The sequence below is a fragment of the Microtus pennsylvanicus genome, chromosome 18 (genome assembly GCF_037038515.1).
Source record: "Microtus pennsylvanicus isolate mMicPen1 chromosome 18, mMicPen1.hap1, whole genome shotgun sequence".
Lineage (NCBI taxonomy): Eukaryota > Metazoa > Chordata > Mammalia > Rodentia > Cricetidae > Microtus > Microtus pennsylvanicus.
In genome coordinates this window covers 6,438,091-6,454,713 of record NC_134596.1, presented here as the reverse complement: position 1 = coordinate 6,454,713, position 16,623 = coordinate 6,438,091, and the positions used below count along the sequence as shown (strand labels likewise).

Sequence of the window (16,623 nt, the reverse complement as noted above, 5' to 3'; positions counted from 1 at the left end):
TTTGCAGGCACGAGAGTGCATGAGGCTTTTACTGTAAGGTTAGCTGTACAAAGACACTAATGTCCCGGCGGGCTTGTGTTTTTCTCTGAGGCAGATATTGATGAATGTGCAGAGGGATTCGTTGAGTGCCACAACCACTCCCGCTGCGTTAACCTGCCAGGGTGGTACCACTGTGAGTGCAGAAGCGGTTTCCATGACGATGGGACCTACTCACTGTCCGGGGAGTCCTGCATTGGTAAGCAGCTCTCAGCAACACCCTGCACCAAGATCTTTGCAAGGGGTGACTTGCTTTGCACCTTCATGAGATCACTCACTGGTTAAATTCATCTCTTTCCAATTCTCTTCCCCTGCAATTAAGAGATTAGGTCAAGGATTATACAAGATGGGATGTTGGGAATTTTAGAGCAGTCAGAGGAACAAAGTCTGGCTCTTTGTGATGAGGTGTTTAGTTCTTTCTCTGTAGAACCGTGGTGATAAGTTGAAGCTTTTGGCAGTCCGAGGAGCAGCTGACAGGTGGAAATAGTGCTAGATTCAGAATTAGAAAGTGGAGCTTGACTTCAGACTTTTAAAAGTCACTCTGCTCTCTGATCCTTATCTGGGTATGTGTAAAAGGAATAATAATACATGTGTCTTTTCAGGATGAGATGGAATATCTGTTTAAAACTGCAAGCTTCAATCTGATGCCTATATATGCTGTATCTTGTGTTAACCCTGTGGTCATTGCTGTGGCCACGGTCACCATCTCCTGCTGTATCTTGTGTTAACCTTGTGGTCATTGCTGTGACCACAGCCACCATCTCCTGCTGTACCTTGTACTAACCTTGTGGTCATTGCTGTGGCCACGGTCACCTTCTCCTGCTGTATCTTGTGTTAACCTTGTGGTCATTGCTGTGGCCACGGTCACCATCTCCTGCTGTATCTTGTGTTAACCTTGTGGTCATTGCTATGGCCACAGCCACCACATCCTACAATGTCACCACTAATCACCATCCCGCCTGTACTTCTGCTCATGTTCAGTGTAGGAAGTTGGCAGAGTTCTTGAGCTTAGAACTCTAACGTCTTGAAGAAACCCAGCTGAGGAGGACTTAACTGTTTCCTTGAGATCCATGGTCAATCCCGTTCATTCAGGTCCTGTGTAGTCTGCTGAGTTCGTGATGTTACTGCAGTGATTTAATCAGCACTACTCAAGAACGATGGCAATGGGTTTGTGATCCTACTGCACGTACTGGCTTTGGGGGAGCCTAGGCAGTTTGGATGCTCACCTTACTGGACCTGGATGGAGGTGGGCGCTCCTTGGACTTCCCACAGGGCAGGGAACCCTGATTGCTCTTCGAGCTGATGAGGGAGGAGGTATTGATCGGGGGAGGGGGAGGGAAATGGGAGGCGGTGGCGGGGAGGAGGCAGAAATCCTTAATAAATAAATAAATTGAAAAAAAATCAGCACTTTTTAACCTTTTCCCTAGTGTCAGCAAGAGGCTAAGATGGGCTGAGGCACAGTGGGATGTAGCAGTAACTTTCCGCCGTCCTCTTGCTGTGGGCATGAACGGGGGACCGCAGTGACAGGCATAGCCCCTAGGGGTGGACTGCTGCTGCCCAGTTCCAGCTCTTCCACTTGTGTGCATCTGTTCGTTTAGGCAAACACGTATCTAGTCTGTGCCTCAGCTACCTACATCTGTAAAATGGAGATAATGTTTAAATCTAATTGTTAGAAACTTTGTAATAGCTAACTGGATTCGTATCTGTTAAATAGTCATCATGTATGAGTGTTTATCTTAAATGTCAGGACATTTCAGCACTGTGTTAACACTCATCTGCATTCCTATTATTGTTGAAGCGATGGTTTATAACTTCACAGAGATTGTTTCCTTTAAGTTTTCACATACTTTCTCTCCATATTACCGGCATTTCTGTATCTGTACAGCTCAAGACATAGAGTTTAGAGCTTATGTAAACAGTAGACCAAATGGCTGTGCCAGAGACCCGGAGACAGAGACAATATTAATATATAATCTACTAACTTTGAGAACTGAAATACAAATTTAATTTTTGGTAGTTATATGTAATATCATTAATAAAGGAAATGCTTGGATTTTAGTTATAGAGAGCTTTAGAAACCACCCAGTTAAAACTGCATCATAAATGACTGGACCTGTCGTGGGGCTGCACAGCTCTGCATGAGGTGTGCCTCCACCGTGGATGGCAAGGCAGGAGATGGCTCAAGCATCATAAGTGACTGGACCGGCCGTGGGGCTGCACACCTCTGCATATAGTGTGCCTCCACTGTGGATGGGAAGGCAGGAGATGGCTCAAGCATCATAAGTGACTGGACCAGCCTTGGGGCTGCGCAGCTCTGCATGAGGTGTGCCTCCACCATGGATGGGAAGGCAGGAGATGGCTCAAGCATCATAAGTGACTGGACCAGCCGTGGGGCTGCACACCTCTGCATATAGTATGCCTCCACTGTGGATGGAAAAGCAGGTGATGGCTTATGTGCAGGTTCATCTGTTTTCTTCTTTGATGTGTTCATAGGAACGATTGGCCCTCTAGTCTGCTGATTTTATACTCTTTACCCAGGACTGTTTCAATACTGCCTTTCCAGTTTCAAAACATGCTTTGTTCTGCTGCTTTTCCAGTGAGAACTCGTGTAGTCAGAGTACAATAAATCAGGAAATGCAGTCAGAGTATGCGGCTACCAAAGAAACTCTGACACAGATGGGTGGCTGCTTGCTCCCAGTCACAAGGTTTATTTGATATCAGATTAAATTGAACCTAGGTCAAGAGAGTCAGCATCATGGATGCACAAGACAGTCACTGTGTGCATATGTTCTGATGTGATCATCAGCAGGTTGACATTTACAGTCCCAGTGTTTGTCTCTGTCTTCCAGTCTGAGTGGCTTGTATGCACATTCACAGGTGTGCACAAGAATGCTTGTGTGTGTACATATGTATATGAGCTCATGCCTACCCTTGCTTCATCCATGGACTGACTCCTCTTCTGCACAGGAAACTTCCTGATTGAAGTGGACTTTTTGAAAAAAGGATGGTTGTTTTCATTTATGTCATTCAAAATTTAATTGTTCATCAAAATTATTTTTCTTTCTCTCATTTTTACAAAAAAACAAAAGAACATTATTCTGGCCATCACTCCGTGTTTCTTTGATAGCAGACAGCAATTTGGTTGACTCAGAATTTGTTCTAGACAAACAAATGTGTAAATCGTGGTATGCCATCTTCCCATTCATACCTATTTTTAGTACTGCCTTCTCTATAAGCAACTTCTCATGCTTGTCTTGCTTTTAGGTGGATTGTCCCTACCTACATTCTGGCTTCGTTTTCTTGGTGTGCTAACCTGCTTGCTCTTTCCAGGTCTGCAACATGGCAGTGAGTGCCTCCTAATCCCTGGTTTGTCTTCCTTGTCCTCTCTGGCACTTGGCATTGCTGCCTCATTCATTAGGCCTCATGTCAAATATTTTCCTTAGGGAGAGCCAGTTTGACTATTATTCAAGTCGCCGTCTTTTTATTTTCCGCAAGCACTTCGCTATACTATATATTTATATCTTAAATACTCTTTAGCACATGAGCAAGCATATTTCTTATAGTCTCTTGAGTCAAACATACATGTTCTTGTGAGACAAGATCTTGTCTGTCTTTCAATACTATAGCCATGACCTCTAGAAAAATCCAGTATTGAATACAGCTGTGTCAAATGAGTGAAAGGAACAGGCGTTCAAAATACATGAGGTCAGCTACATTTTCTATTTAGCATGGGATATAAGCTAGGTCCATAGATTGTTCTGCAGGGCAAAAGATGTTAGATTCTGTCTAACCACGTGAGACATTTCAGAAAAGAAATTCACTGGGACCTCCCACCATACCAACCCTGCATCATACCTTCCAGGGATTTCACTGTGAACAAGTGGCGATGTCTGTTCTTGAGGGATTTATGAACTGAAAGCTCAGAATCATAATAACAGAGCTTACTGGCAGTGAAAATTATCACACCTGAATAAGCCCTAAATAGCACAAACCACTAATACTTACATTTAAAAGAATAGGCAATTCCTAAAACAACCTTTAAAATAAAAAAGATGGTTTTTGCAAAATGGACTCAGCTATGCTTTCCCTTCCAGACAATGGCAGAAACACAAGCTTTAGAATCTGAAAATGCAGCCATTTGGGCTTTTAGAAGAATGGGCTCATTATTCTATGCTGTTTTTTTTTTGTCAGATGGCAATAATAACACCTGATATATTCACTTGATCAAAAACTCTACACTGTTGACACAATAAAGAATAGCATTCATACAAGATGTATTGTTATCTATAAAAATATTCAAGATTTGCCTTTTCCCAAAGCAGATCATGTGGCCTAAGAATTAATGTGCCAGGCATTATAGAAGCAGAGTCATCATACACAGGAGAGTTGTTGGTGACAGTTGTTCTGTGTGTTGTTCGTTTGTACAGGGATGCCAGAAGACAAGGACCCACAGATACTGTATTAGTGTTAGCAGAAGGTACCAGTGGCCTGCAGTGACACTATGTTTTCATGGAGTATAGGCGTCTGTGATTAGTAGTTCTAATGTGGAAGTTGTAAGCAGCTCCATGTTTGTGTGTGTATGTGTACATATTTGCGTGTATGTGTGGATGTCTCTGTGCAGATGCATTTTGTGCATGCGTGTGTTCAGGTATGGAGATTGCATGTGTGTGTGCAGATGTAGGTATGTGGAGATGTGGATGAGTGTGTGCAGGTGTGGAGATGTGGATGAGTGTGTGCAGGTGTGGAGATGTGGATGAGTGTGTGCAGATGTAGGTATGTGGAGATGTGGATGAGTGTGTGCAGATGTAGCTATGTGGAGATGTGGATGAGTGTGTACAGGTGTGGAGATGTGGATGAGTGTGTGCAGATGTAGCTATGTGGAGATGTGGATGAGTGTGTGCAGGTGTGGAGATGTGGGTGAGTGTGTGCAGATGTAGGTATGTGGAGATGTGGATGAGTGTGTGCAGGTGTAGCTATGTGGAGATGTGGGTGAGTGTGTGCAGATGTAGGTATGTGGAGATGTGGATGAGTGTGTGCAGATGTGGGGATGTGGGTGAGTGTGTGCAGATGTAGGTATGTGGAGATGTGGGTGAGTGTGTGCAGATGTAGGAATGTGGAGATGTGGATGAGTGTGTGCAGATGTAGGAATGTGGAGATGTGGGTGAGTGTGTGCAGATGTAGCTATGTGGAGATGTGGATGAGTGTGTGCAGATGTGGAGATGTGGGTGAGTGTGTGCAGATGTAGGTATGTGGAGATGTGGATGAGTGAGTGCAGATGTAGGAATGTGGAGATGTGGGTGAGTGTGTGCAGATGTAGGTATGTGGAGATGTGGGTGAGTGTGTGCAGATGTAGGTATGTGGAGATGTGGATGAGTGAGTGCAGATGTAGCTATGTGGAGATGTGGGTGAGTGTGTGCAGATGTAGGTATGTGGAGATGTGGGTGAGTGTGTGCAGATGTAGGTATGTGGAGATGTGGATGAGTGTGTGCAGATGTAGGAATGTGGAGATGTGGATGAGTGTGTGCAGATGTAGGTATGTGGAGATGTGGATGAGTGTGTGCAGATGTAGCTATGTGGAGATGTGGATGAGTGTGTGCAGATGTGGAGATGTGGATGAGTGTGTGCAGATGTAGGTATGTGGAGATGTGGATGAGTGAGTACAGATGTAGGTATGTGGAGATGTGGATGAGTGAGTACAGATGTAGCTATGTGGAGATGTGGGTGAGTGTGTGCAGATGTAGCTATGTGGAGATGTGGATGAGTGTGTGCAGATGCGGAGATGTGGATGAGTATGTGCAGATGTAGGTATGTGGAGATGTGGATGAGTGAGTACAGATGTAGGTATGTGGAGATGTGGATGAGTGTGTGCAGATGTAGGTATGTGGAGATGTGGGTGAGTGTGTGCAGATGTAGCTATGTGGAGATGTGGATGAGTGTGTGCAGATGTAGGTATGTGGAGATGTGGGTGAGTGTGTGCAGGTGTGGAGATGCGCATGCGTGTGTTCAGGTATGGAGATGTGCGTGTGTGTGTGCAGTTGTGGAGACATGCATATGTGTGTGCAGTTGTGGAGATATGCATGTGTGTGTGTAGGTGTGGAGATGTATAAGTGTGTACAGATGTAGAATGTGTATGTGTGCATGTGTGTGGTGTGTGTGCAAGCATGAAGATGTGCATGTGTCCATGTATGTGTGCAGTGTGGAGATGTGTATTGTGCATGTATGTGTGAGGTATGGAGATGTGCATATGTGCATGCATGTGTGCAGTGTGGAAATGTGCATGTGTGCATGTTTGTGTGCAGGTATGGAGATGTGTATTGTGCATGCATGTGTAAGGTATGGAGATGAGCGTGTGTGCATGCATGTGTGCAGGTATGGAGTTGTGCATGTGTGCATGCATGTGTGCAGGTATGGAGATGAGCGTGTGTGCATGCATGTGTGCAGGTATGGAGATGTGCGTGTGTGCATGCATGTGTGCAGGTATGGAGATGTGCGTGTGTGCATGCATGTGTGCAGGTATGGAGATGTGCGTGTGTGCAGTGTGGAGATGTGTATTGTGCATGTGTGTGTGTGGCTGTGAAGGTGTAGATTTGTACATGGGTATGTGCAGGTGTGCAGCAGACAGGCATTGATGGCTGGCTGTCTTCTGTGATCACCTTTCTTACTATTTGAACTGGGTTTTTCACTGAACCTTGAGCAATGCAACTATCTGGTTGGCCAATGAGCTGCAGGGTTCCTTCCATCTCTGCCTCACCCCAGCATTGGGATTATGCACATGGATCACTGTGCCATGATTTTACATGTGCACTAGGGATCAGGACTCAGTTCCTCATTGTTTGTAGGGCAGTCACTTTATTGGCGAACCATTGGTCCAGCCTAGAGTCTCCCTTTCCATTCATATATGGTGGTCAACATCACCAAGAAATTAGGAGAAACACTATATCTTTAATGATAGCTTGCAGAAATATATGTGCTTTAGATACTTTGAAAGTTTCACTTCCCCTCCACCTTTCAATCACTGTTGTCACCATATTCTCAGTCCTGCTTTATGGACCTTGATTTTTTCTTTCATATTTGTCATGCTTTCCATTGATGCGCCAGCCTGCTCAAGTGCTTCTTCCATTCTTCCTCAGTGTGTTACTCTCTGTTTATGCATTTCCCTCTGATTATCCTGCACCCCATTTCTACCAGCCATAGTTCCAATCAAATCCTACTCTCCAAACCTAAGATTTCCAAACTCATTTTATATGAGATCTCATGTTCCTTTTTAACAATGTGTATGGTCTAGCAGCATAATCAGGAGAATTACTCTCAGTTGGTCTTGCTTGGGACCTGGACTGCAGTGGTCTTTTAAAACATCCTCAAGAGACAAGAAAGGATGCCCAATTTCACATCAAATCATTGTCATAGATGTTCTCTATGAATGAGAATAGTATTTAAAAAGCCATATTGTGTAAACCTACATCTGTTTATTTATTACAGTTTATAACAGAATTTACCAGATAAGTCTTATATTATTGAACAGTTTTTCATCCCTACAGCATTTTGGCATGTTCTTTACACCTGCATATCTATATTAAGTTAAATCATGTTGGGAATGCCTTATAATAATTAATAAACAAAATCTTCAGAACCCACCAAAATCCATTTTTGTTGAGGTACACTGGAAGAAGACAGTTATTCTCCCAACAGGAGGCAGCTACCAACCTTTTGTTACTCCCTTCTCCTCAGGACACCATAGAATGAAGAAGGCCGCATGCTGTGCTCTGCTCTGTGGTCACTATAAACAGTACAACTGCATGTACAGCTGTGCACCCACTGTCACCACATAACAAGGAACAAACAACTAGGGAAGGTTCTTCTGTAATTCCTTACTAAAGTTTTAGTTAGCACATCCGTAATTAGTCAGAGGTATTGTGGCATTTCGATGCATGTTAGCTGTTTATAAATGTTTTCAGATAAACTAAGAGGCCAAGTAGGTAAAGGCAGACACAGGATGGATCGATGACGCCAGCACCCAGTTAGAGAGGTTGAGAAGATGCTTCCCATTGGTTTCTGGCTCTCTGTGTGCCCTCCAAAGACCTGACAGTGGAGTTATCTACCGCTGATGAATCAGATGAATGAATCCCGTCACCCCCCTTGGAAGCTGCTATTCTCTCGACAATCCAGTCACTTGTGTATAAACCTGGGGTTGGGAAGCATGACGAGTAGACAAGATGTGTTGTAGAGACTTCCCTGAAAAGACCAGTTCTCTTCCTCATTTCAGTGATAAACACTTTACACGTGACATTGGAGCAAAGTCAGTCATACCCAAGCTCGGCAGTCACTTGGATGAACAGGCTAGCATTGCAAGTCCGTGTGTTGTTGAACACTGGAACGAAAACCAGGCATTTCATAGAATCTTAATAGGGTCTCTAGTTCACTCTCAGGTCTATCCTGTCAGACGCCCTATGTTATTCAGCTTTGTGCTTCTGGGACAGGATACCTGAGGAGGAAGGTTTTAGAGGCTTTGGTCCATGGTTGGCCAAGTCCATTGCCTTTAGGTCCATAGCATGGCCTTTATGGCCCATTTTTAGGTCCATAACATGGTCCATCATGGTGGGAATCATGCGATGGAGAAAACTGGTCACCTTATGCTGGCAAGGGAGCAGACAAGAAAGAGAGGTGTAAGAAATGGCTGGGCAACTTACATCTGTCAAGGGAAGGACCTCAATGGTCTACTTCCTTCAGCCAGGCCTCCAGTACCTCCCAATTGGCCCATTTGGGTCAGAATCCAGAAATGGATTGATGTGTTGATTAGGTCAAAATCCCGATGATCCAGTCACCTCTTAAAGGCTACACTCCCAAACACTGTTGCATGTGGTCCAAGCCTTTAGCGCATGAGCTTTTAGGGGTCATTTAAGACCACTATCTCTGTTTCTGGTTAGTATAGATTTGGGATCAATTTCCATGCTATTGAAACATCTTTCTAATGGTCATAGTAGCTAGCAATGGCCATGAGCAGGGCAGAGAATATGGGGAGGCTGGGGCTCAGTTCTTATCAGATGGCAACCATATGAATAAAAATAGAGGGGACCATTAGGATGTCAGTGTGTATATGTGAGCTCATATATGCACGTGCACACACACAAATGTATGCATCTGCATGTACATATGCATTTATGCATACGTATATATACATACACACCTGCATATATAATATCCATATCCATAAAGCAGTATTAAGGTGGTGAGATGGATGGTGCAGAGAACTCATCTCTCAGGAATATTAAAACTTGGAAGTTGAAAATAAAAATCACCCAGGAAGCAAGCACTGGCCTTCTTATACAAACTAGAGTTCACTGTAAAATGATGTAATTGGCACTATAAAATATGGTGGCAATTAGGGAAGAAAAGAATCAACTCAGACAAGAGAACAGCCATAACATGTGGCATGTAAACAGTTGGACTCACAGGTAAAAAATACAAAAAAATCTATAAGTAATATCTAAAATCCATACACTATTTAATGCTGTAAGAGCTTGCCATTCCTGGACTCACTTATGCTTAGACTAATTCTGTCAGAAAGTGATTTACATAATGACCATCTAATGAAGAAATAAGCTGAGTCTTCCCTGTGGATTATGAATGTCCCCAAATTGATCTGGCCTAAAATCTCTTTCATTTCCCAGCCAGTTTGTGAAATTTTTTTGAGAATTTTAATGTTTTGTTCTTTATCATATCTACCCCTTTTGCTGCCTCCCTCCAACTCCTCTTGAGTCTCCATCTATTATCTCTTAAGACTCTTCTTCTTTTGTTACTGGTTATTCTTACACAGACAAACACACAGACATAAAACCTACAGAATCCATCAAGTTTTGCTTATCCGTACATTTAGAGTTAGCCATTTGGGACTGAATAAACGGTATGGGAACCATCTCTGTAGGAGAGCGATTCCCTATGTAGAGAGCACTCATTGAAATCTTATGACTTAGTGCTAATTCTTGGAACTTTCTAGAAAGCCTTACTCAGGCAGTGATGTTGAATCATAAGCATCTTCTGAAGACATTTCTTTACTAGGTCTACAGCAAAGATTTGTTGAGTGCAGAAGCTGCTGTGTAAAAATCAGATTTTTTTTTAATTGTAAGTTGAGCTTTCTTAGAAGGAAGTCATGGCAATCTATGGCTGTGTATCTACTACTTCCTTTGTTGATGTGATCATTTAATATGAGTCATTCAGGTTCTGTGCTGAGTTCTGGCTTCCTGACATGGTATATTGGCTTTTCCGTGAGATAAATGGTTCCATACTCATACTTTGGACACTTGTGATTCTGCTTTGCACAGAATGTTAATTGTGTCTCCTCTGGTGACATGAATCAAATGGACCCATAAGCAATGCCACTGTTAGGAGGTGTGTGACCTTGTTGGAGTAGATGTGGCTTTGTAGGAGGAAGGGCATTTCCAAAAAGCTGGTGTTGAGATATCAAATGCTCAAAGCAGGTCTAGTTGTTCTCAGTTCACTTCCTGCTGCCCATGGAATGTGATGTAGACCCCTCAACTCCTCTAGCACGGTGTCTGCCTGCATGCCTTCATGCTTCCTACCATGATGAAAATGAACTAAATCTCTGGACTATAAGACAGCCCCGATGTAATGATTTCCTTTATAAGAATTATTGGGTCATGGTGTCTTTTCTCAGTAATAGAAACCCTAACTGAGACATTCTTTCTATACAATCAGATTCATCAGCCTTCAGAGAGCTGCTCTTATCCATGTTGGCTGACTAAGACTTAAAAATATTTTTATACATCAGAACATAGCATCTCAAAGGTCTCTAGAAGGAACATGCTGAGTCAGACTCTGGGCATAGGAAGAGCTTATGTGATACAGAGCTATGGAGGCTAGAGGTGAACATTTTGGGATGTGATATCCCACCCAATGGGAGGTCAGAAGAAGGGGAAGCTATGAGGAATCCTTAATGGAGCTGGGCTGGGTGTGCAGCCCAGGAATTGTTTGGGTATTACCCAACGAAAAAAAGCACAGACCAAGACAGCGCTTGCCAGTGTGGTTAGGGTTTTCTTTAGTGCTTTCTTCTCCTATGAATGTTGCGTCTCTAAGGATCAACCATCAGAAGCTATATTTTGAGTTTTTTTAATTATAGGATTATAAAGAATGTTGCTAGCAAGTTTTCTTTAGTATAAATTTTTAGGGTTTTGTTTCTCTTTTATTTTTATTTATCTGTTTTTTTGAACACAGACTCTCATCGTGTGGGCTCACGTATCCTGGCGGTACCCAATTGGCAGCCTGAATCTCTCAATCCTCCTGCCTCACCCTCTCTTGTAATGGAATTTCCAGGGTGTGGTGCCTCTTTAAAAGGGCTAAGTGAAGGTTTTGCTTTCTTCCTAAGTAGTCAGATGGTTCTACTAGTGAGAAAAGAGTAAGTGGGAGCACAGTGAAGACTTATTTCCTATATATGAAATGTCCCGTATAGATTATGGTTGTGATTTCGGAAGTGTGACCCTCTAGGCAGCACTGTTCACTTTTACCCGAGGTTCTTAGAAATGTAAATTTTACCCACTCCACATAAAGAACTCCGTGTTTGGGGTTTGGATGAGCCCTGGTGGCTAATGCTGATGCCCTCTCTGTTCTGCTAACCCCTGCTGTGGGATTTCCACTGAGCCCCTCCAGAGGAGGCTGGAGCACTGACTGCGCATGCGCATCTGGGCTTACAATTCACAGAGGGCATGAGCGGATACTTTCCTGGGGATCTCAGAAAGATGCTGACCCTCTCCAGAGTAACAGCCACTGTGAAAACGGCAGGTCCCGGAGTCAGCATTTCCAGCTGCCGTTCTGATTCCTCGGTACTTTCTGCCTGGAGATATGTAACTTTTCTCCAGGGAGAGTCATCTGCCTTCTTTTCCCAGTTCCTGGTGAATTCTTAGTGTTGAATCTTATGCAGTTGTCAGCTTCTTGCCTCTTGAGGCTCCGTAGGAACAATTGTTTCATTACAGAAACTTCTGGCTTAAATGCTTTAGAGGCAAAGATCGTGTCTAAGCAGCCATTGAGACACCAGCATCTGCAGCTTCCTTGGGAGGGATATTGAGTTGTTTGCTTTAGTTTGAGGTTACTCCTGCTGCTGTGAAATGTTTACCTGTGGCTTTATGAGAATCTTAAACCGCTTTACTCACATCAAAGAGAGCACTGTGGGCAAAAAAGAAAAAAAAATCATCATTAAACTTTGAGTCCTTTTTGAAGTCTAAGTGGCAGAGAAAGGAGACAGGCAGAGATTGGTGAAGGTTACACTGTGGGCCGGCCAGATATGTAATGTTTAAAGACAGGGAGGTTGAAGCAAGGGGATGTAGCATGGTGTTTCCCTTGAAGGATAAGAAAGCAAAGGAAGTGAAGGTCATATCAAGGGTGACAGTGTTTCCAGGCAAAGCGCAGGGGTGGTAAATGCTCCAGGGAGCAACAGCAGACAGTGTGGAAACACCCCTAATGGGAGCTAGTTATTTGTGTCTAGGTGTGTGTGGTGGGGGGAGGGGGGTGACACTCTAAACCCAAACAAATGCCTGATATATGGATGTAAGGGTGGGAAACGAGGATAAAGGAGACGGAAAGGCCGTAGACTGCATTGTGATGGAGGAGTTGAGAGTGTTGAAACCTTCCTTGTAAGAAGTTTCTCCCTAAGTTAAAATTTTGTGATGTGTGAAATCACTTGATGTCTTTTGTAGAAGTAACCATTTTTAATGTGTCACATAGCTCCACCAACTCAGAAGTACTTCACAAGGGATGCCAACCCTGTGGGATAGTTAATTTTGATCGGTAATTGACTGGACTGTAAATTCCCTAGGGAATCGGGGAGACATGTCTTTGTGTGCATGTGTGAGTGGGTGCATTTCCAGAGAGAATTAGCCGAGAGGTGGGGTGTTCTCTGAATATGAGTGAATCTGGATCAGATATCCACCTTTGTGCTTTAATTTCCCCTTTTCCTACAAAAGCCTTCTAGGTCTTTCCAAACAACATCTTTTTCCATGTAAAAGGCACCCCAAGAGCTATTTTATCAAATCAGATGACAACTGGAATTCTATAAGAGCAGAAATACAAATAGAAAAATTATCTAAAGAGATGAAATTCTCCCAGCAAAACCACCAGAAGCTCTTGAAGATTTTATTTACTTTCTTGCTAGATTGACACCAGTCATTTCCCTTATTGGGGTGGCAATCCAAATTCGTACCTTTGAACAATGTCCTGAAGGTTCTATTAGGAAGGCCATTTTAGAAGAATCTTGCCTGTCCACCAGAAGTTAAAGACCACAATGAACAACAACAGTCTCTGAATCCATGCCAGCTCTCACACAGTTCTGTTGCTGGATTGACAACAGTCTTTGGAAGCTCACCAGTAGAAATGTCTCTATGTTCCTTACCTTCTAAGGGCAATTCTTACAAAAGTCTTTATAACCTATCTGTGTCTAAGACTCTCCCCTGACCTAGGAAAGAAAAGAAATAACCCCTCACCTGACAGCATGCTTCAGAGACTGCTCCGTCAGATCAAGGGTTAGTGTGGCTTCACCATGCCTGGTTCCCTACATGCATCTGTCATTAAAGATTATTTGGCTGCAGACATAATGTAGACAAGAAAAGCATGTCTTCTCTCGCTGACACTGGCTTGCCAATGGCCAGTAGAGACTAGAATTGTTTCACTAATTGTTAAAGGTTCAAAGGAAACTGCTGAAATCTCTCTGCTTTTGTTGTTACCATTTGTCATTTTAAAAAACAGTCTTTTTATGCATCCCATGCTGTCATATAACTAATAATAGTCCCTCTGCCTCAGTTTCCCAACTGCTACTACTCTATACATGAGTCACTATGTCCAGGTAAAACCTAGGGAATCCATTTATTGTTCCCAAGTATAGATTCTTTCCTTTATTTACATTTGACTTTTATATGTTATTACAAGTTCTCTAATGCTTGACTTAAAACTCTACAATGAAGCACAATTTATAAAAACTCAGAGACAGAAATTGAGATTGAACTTGAAGATCCGAAAAGGACTTATCTCAACCTCAGTCCTAAATGGCGATCCTGCCTCCAGCAATCTCAGAATGAGACTGAGGCTGAGAGCTGTCTTTTTCCATTTTATATTCCTCTCTAGGGCTGAGATTAAAGGTGTGTACCACTGGGATTAAAGGTATGCACCACCCGGTTTCTGTGGCAAACTAGTGTGGTTACTGGGATTAAAGGTATGTTTCACCACTGCTTAGTCTGTAAGCTGGCCAATGGGGCTGTTTTACTTTTCTGATCCTCAGGCAAGCTTTATTTACTAGACTATATATGAAATGTTCTACACCACACAGCTGAAAGTAGACATATAAACTTGGAAATGGACAAGATCTTGGGAAGTATTATGTGTAGCTAATTAGTTATTTTGCTAGAAAGAAAGCAGGGTATCAAAGGGCAAAGGTTTCTTCAATACTTCACCTCAGCCAAGAAGCTGAGAAGCAATTTCAAGGGTTTCTTTCAATGCAGCTCAAACCACATTCAAGTATAATTATTATTTATACATTTCTTAGTAGGCAAAAGGCTCTCAAGAATATTTTGTGACAGATACGCCAGAAAGGGACAACTGGGTCCTACCGATCCAAGTGGGTATGGATGGTAGAGAGAATGTTCGGAGCGGAACAGACATACAAGTGTCAAGTAGTTGGAAGCGATGTTAAGCTGGCGATCAGGAAAGAAGTAAGTCCTTTGCTCAAAGAATGAAATTTCAGTGAATGGTCTCGATAATACTATGACCGTCCTGATGAACTTCGTGTGCCTGTGTTCTGGATGTGTGTTAGGATGCCCTTGTAACAGAAAGCAATCTACCTCCCACGCATGAGCAGACATATGAAAACACATAAATCTTATAACACTTTTGGCATCGATACCAAGGCTTCTGTGGGTGTGGAACTCTCTTTAGATAGCGAGTATTTCAATTTTAATAGATTTTCTATTCGTCCTCTTCACTGGTCAGAGTTGTATTGATTTTAGACAGATTTGATGTTGATATAGAGGTAGGACTTTTTCACAGCAGACAGTAGGGAACTCAGCAACTTAGAATGCTGCTTTGCCCATATCAGCTCTTGTTTTTCTCTCTGGAAGCGCTCTTTTCTCCATCTGCAGTAAAACACCCAAATCTGCATATTCTGTAAATAAATGTAGCCAGCAACCACGGTGAGTTCATGGAGGATTAAAAATTATATCCAGTACTTAACCTCAGTGCAAGATTTGTAGAACAAGGTCACAGAGGACTTGGGGTGGTGACATTCCTGAATCTTGCTGGCCAAAACTCAGGAATTTGTGTGAGACTTCAGAATTATAGATTACCTTTACAAAGCTAGGAAAGAGAATTCTGGCTGCATGGTAAGAGATATGGACTGGAATGAAGATTGACTATAGCCTTGGGAAACAAGAGATGGGGAATTCTTGGATAGAGAAGAACTCTAAGGAGAGTGGGACTCATAAGAAGAGATGAACCCTAAGTGATAAACCGTATATTAGGAAATGGACCAGGACCAGTAGTGGAAGGTCAGCATCTTCAAACGGGTGTTGGATGGCACTTTATTAAATTTAGCGTTTTGCAAAGGATAACTGGACCTCGGAGTTACGCATTTTCCAGAACATTTCCAGAACAAGAACATTTCAGAGGTAACTCACTAGTCTCAAGTCTTCTCCCCTGAGCGTGAAGGAAGAAGATAGACAAGAATTGGTACTTTGGGAAACGTGAACTTTTAAAAATAGTACACATTAGCATCCTTTCCCATGAGGCTGTACCCATCTCCCTTTCCCATTGTATCTTTTTCCGTAGGCCTGACACAGTAATCTATAAGCATGGTGAATCGATCAATTAGCTGCTCGATTTTTAGCAACTGAAAGAATGGTTAGTTGAGAAGATGATGAAGGGAATACTGACCCTCAAGAGTTTGATGAAAGCTCTCTGATCAAAAATTTCATAACAGTGTTTCAATATTTGCTAAGTCTAGGGAATGGTTTTGCAATAAGTTGTCAAGAGAAGCCGCAGAACCTGAGCTGGGAAGACAAGTCCCTTGGAAGCTTTTACACATGCAGGGGGCAACAGTGCATTAGTGGCAGCTCCTAGTCGTTGACACCAAGAATCAAAATAATGAACCCCATGCAGGAATAGCTAGCATAGACCACGTAGTTTCCTTTAGTTAGAGAATTTTCTCAGTAGGACTGAGAGAGTGGAAAGGTGACCCTGGAGGAGCACTAAAAACTTCCAACGACATACAACATGGCACAATATGAAGCATGCCCCTTTTATCTCGTCTAGATACATGTCTCATGCCCTGCGACCGTGAGGTGATCTGGTCCCCCAATGTGCTTGTGGGTAACTTCCACAAGTTATGTGTGTCAGCCTTATTTTTTAATAGTCTATGCCCCAAAGCAGACTGCCTAGCTGAAAGTGGACAGATTGAATGAATACAAGGTCTGTGGCTATGAAGCTTTATTCTGGTCCTGGAGCTAACTGTGCAGTTTGATAGTGTGTAAGCCCTTTGCTTTGCAAGTTGCAGGAGACCTTGTCTTTTTCTGCATTTTGTGGCACTGTTCTGCTGAT

General features: G+C 42.9%; 1 protein-coding gene across 2 annotated transcripts in view; it reads left to right on the top strand.

Moving 5' to 3' along the window:
• Window positions 1–16,623, top strand: part of Nell1 (neural EGFL like 1) — a 793,214-nt gene that overhangs the window by 747,349 nt on the left and 29,242 nt on the right. The window contains exon 16 of one of the 2 annotated variants that reach the window (XM_075952298.1): window positions 95–235. The exons of the other annotated variant lie outside the window; for it this stretch is intronic. Within the exon in view, the coding sequence (XP_075808413.1) occupies window positions 95–235 (141 nt within the window). The remainder of the gene's footprint in view (window positions 1–94; window positions 236–16,623) is intronic. 2 annotated transcript variants of the gene reach the window in all.